The 2965-nt window shown below is 68.5% G+C and overlaps 1 protein-coding gene across 1 annotated transcript in view; it reads right to left on the reverse strand.

Moving 5' to 3' along the window:
• Window positions 1–2965, reverse strand: part of SLC4A2 (solute carrier family 4 member 2) — a 6863-nt gene continuing 3898 nt past the window's right edge. The window contains 9 exon segments of the mRNA XM_042811228.1: window positions 1–144; window positions 215–388; window positions 591–760; window positions 843–1096; window positions 1529–1695; window positions 1866–1955; window positions 2073–2288; window positions 2424–2618; window positions 2687–2835. Of these exon segments, the coding sequence (XP_042667162.1) occupies window positions 64–144; window positions 215–388; window positions 591–760; window positions 843–1096; window positions 1529–1695; window positions 1866–1955; window positions 2073–2288; window positions 2424–2618; window positions 2687–2835 (1496 nt within the window). The 3' untranslated portion in view covers window positions 1–63.

Genomic DNA, 2965 nt, shown 5'->3' on the forward strand with positions numbered 1-2965 from the left:
GGTGCCGGGCACGGTCGTACGTGGGGAGCCGGCCGTGCCCGGCGCGCTGTCTGGCCGCGGGGCTCAAACAGGCATCGGCATCTCGTTGTACTCATCCACGCCTTCCCGTTCGTCCAGGATCGGCTCGGCTTCGTCCGCATCCAGCTGGGGAGGTGCGGGGTGAGAGGCGGCGGGGGCTGCGCCCGGCGCCCCCCAGAGCCGGGCGGGTACTTACACACTTCATCTCGCGGTCGGTGAAGATGCGGCTCAGCAGGCACATGCGGAGTGGCACGGTGAGGATGAGGATGAAGGGGAAGGCCAGGGACGCCACGGTGGACATGACGGCCCAGAGCACGGCCAAGCACGCCAGCTGCAGCCCGGTGAAGAGGTGCATGCGCAGCGTGCGTACCTGCATGGGGGCGGGCGTCAGGGCGCGCGGGACCCTGCGTCCCCCCTCCCCCCTTCCTGCGCCCCTCCCTGCCGCGTGGCTCCCCAGCCCGCACTGCGGCCCTAAGCGAGGCGCCCCGCTACACCCAGCCCTGCCACGGCCCCGGCCCCCCCCGCAGGGCACGGCCTCTCCCACCCCCAGAGCGGCCACGGGACCCTCCGACCTTTTTGACATAGGGGACATCGGGGTGGTGCTTGGGGGGCATCAGCAGCAGCTGCAGGCGCTCGTAGAACTGGATGCCGTTCAGGGAGGTGACGCCCATATAGAGGAAGATCCCGAAGAGCACAGCCAGCGGGATCTGGCGCAGCAACTCCCCGATGACGATGGACAGCCCTAAGGACGGGGGGGAGGGTCGGCAGTGGCGTGCAAGCAGGAAACGGCGGAGCCCCGCGGCCGCGTCCCGGCAGGCACCTACCGACGAGCACGGCCACCAGCAGCCCGGTGACGCGCTGCTCCTTCACCTCCTGGATCTTGGGTTTGTCCCCCGGCGCCACAGCCTTGCTCATGACGGTGAGGGCGTTGGCGTGCGTGACGGAGCGCACGGTGGCGGCGGCGAGCCAGGGCAGCCCGAAGAGAGCGAAGAATCCTCCCATGGCCACGATGAGCAGCAGGTCGAGGTGGAACCCGGAGCCCTTCTGCAGCATCCGCTCCTTCTTGCTGATGATCAGCCTGGGCACAAGGGCAGACTGTTGGCGGCGCTCGGCTCAGCGCGGGTGGGCACGGCTCAGCATGGCACGGCACAGCTTAGAATGGCTCGGCATGGCATAGCTTAGGATGGCACGGCACAGTTTGGCAAGGGTCAGCACGGTATGGCACGGCACGGGTCGTCCTGACATGGAATGGCAGTTTGGCAAGGCTCAGCACTATGAGGCACGGCTCAGCATGGCCCAGGCGGGCATGGCTCAGCATGGCACGGCATGGCACGGCATGGCACGGCATGGCACGGCGCGGCAGAGCAGAGCAGGGCACAGCACAGCTTGGAATGGCTCAGCGTAGCTCAGCACAGCACAGTTTGGCCCGACGAGCGCAGCACAGCACGGCGCAGCTCGGCACGGCGCTCCCAGCCCTGTGCACGTCCCAGCCCGGCCCCGCTGCGCTCACGTGGTGATCTGCGTCTCCATGAAGATGAGGATGAAGACGAGGACGGCGGGGAGGCCGCTGGCCACCATCATCCACACCGGGAAGTCGTTCCTCTCGCCCAGCGGGTTGATCACCCAGCCCCGCTTATCGGGCGCCGTCACCGAGAACCCGCTGGGCACGCTCAGCTTCTGCAGGGCGCAGGAGGCTGTGGGGTCACCGGCTCCCACGGGGAGAGGGCTGCCCCCATCCCACAGCGGGGACCCCTGCAGCGCCCAACCCAAAGGGCTCCAGGCCCAGATAGCGGGGGGCAGCATCCCATGAGGGGCCGGGGGAGCGCGTGGGGGTCCTGGGCGCTGACCTGCGTGTAGGTGTCGCGGATGCTGTAGTCCACCAGAACCATCACCAGGATGGCGATGGGCACCCCGAAGTCCCCGATGAGGCGCCGGATCTGTTGGAAGGACGGAGTCAGCCCGGCCCCGAACCCCCCGACCACCCCTGGGCTCTCTGTGCCCCCAAAGCCGGGCTCACCCCGTGCCCACGCCGCCGTCCCGCCTGCCCCACGCACCCGTCCAGGGAAGAAGCGGCTGTTCTTGAACTTGCGCAGGAAGAAGGCGATGAAGAAGGTGCCGGCCATGAGCACCAGGGAGAGCAGCGCCGTGTTGGGCTGCCCCGTCACCTTGGTGGCCCCGCGCTGCTCCGTGCCGTTGGGTGCCGCGGTGCCGTTGCTCCACACCGTGCCGTTGGGCTGAGCGCAGCCGTGCAGGGGGTGCTCCTGGAAGATCTGTGCAGTGCGGGGCGTCAGGAGCATCCCGGCCCCGCAGCACCCGCAGCACCCGCAGCACCCGCAGCACCCGCAGCACCCGCAGCACCCGCAGCACCCGCAGCACCCGCAGCACCCGCAGCACCCGCAGCTCACCTTGCCCAGCTTGGAGAAGGTCTCGTAGATGAAGATGAGGGAGATGAGGAAGGAAAAGATCTCCTGGGTGAAGCGCGAGACGAAGCGCACCAGGAAGCTGCCCTCGCAGGCCACCATCAGCAGCACGATCAGGATGAGCCAGAAGCCGATCCACACGCGCCCCACCAGGTACTCCAGCCCGTTGGATGTGCAGAACTGCAGCACAGACGGGGTGAGCGGGGGCGGCCATAGGGACCCCACAGCCGGGAGCAGCCCCTGCCCACCGTGAAGAAGGCCTCCTCGAAGACGAGCAGCGGCCCCGAGAAGCCAATGATGAGCAGGGGCTGCGCACCCAGCAGGCAGAACAGCACGCCCTGCAGCGACGTGGAGATGATCAGCTCTGACACCCCGATCAGGCCGTGCGTCTTCTCCCCTGCGGAAAGCACGGGGTCAGAAAAGGCCCGTGGGGTTGGGCCAAGGCCCCTCACTACGCACCGCACTCCTCCGTGCCGCGCAGCGCTCTGCACAGCTCCATAGGGCGCTCTGCACAGCTCCATAGGGCG

This window comes from Centrocercus urophasianus, unplaced genomic scaffold, assembly GCF_019232065.1.
Source record: "Centrocercus urophasianus isolate 14NV4802_14NV808 unplaced genomic scaffold, USGS_Curo_1.0 seq_1224, whole genome shotgun sequence".
Taxonomy (NCBI): Eukaryota; Metazoa; Chordata; class Aves; order Galliformes; family Phasianidae; genus Centrocercus; species Centrocercus urophasianus.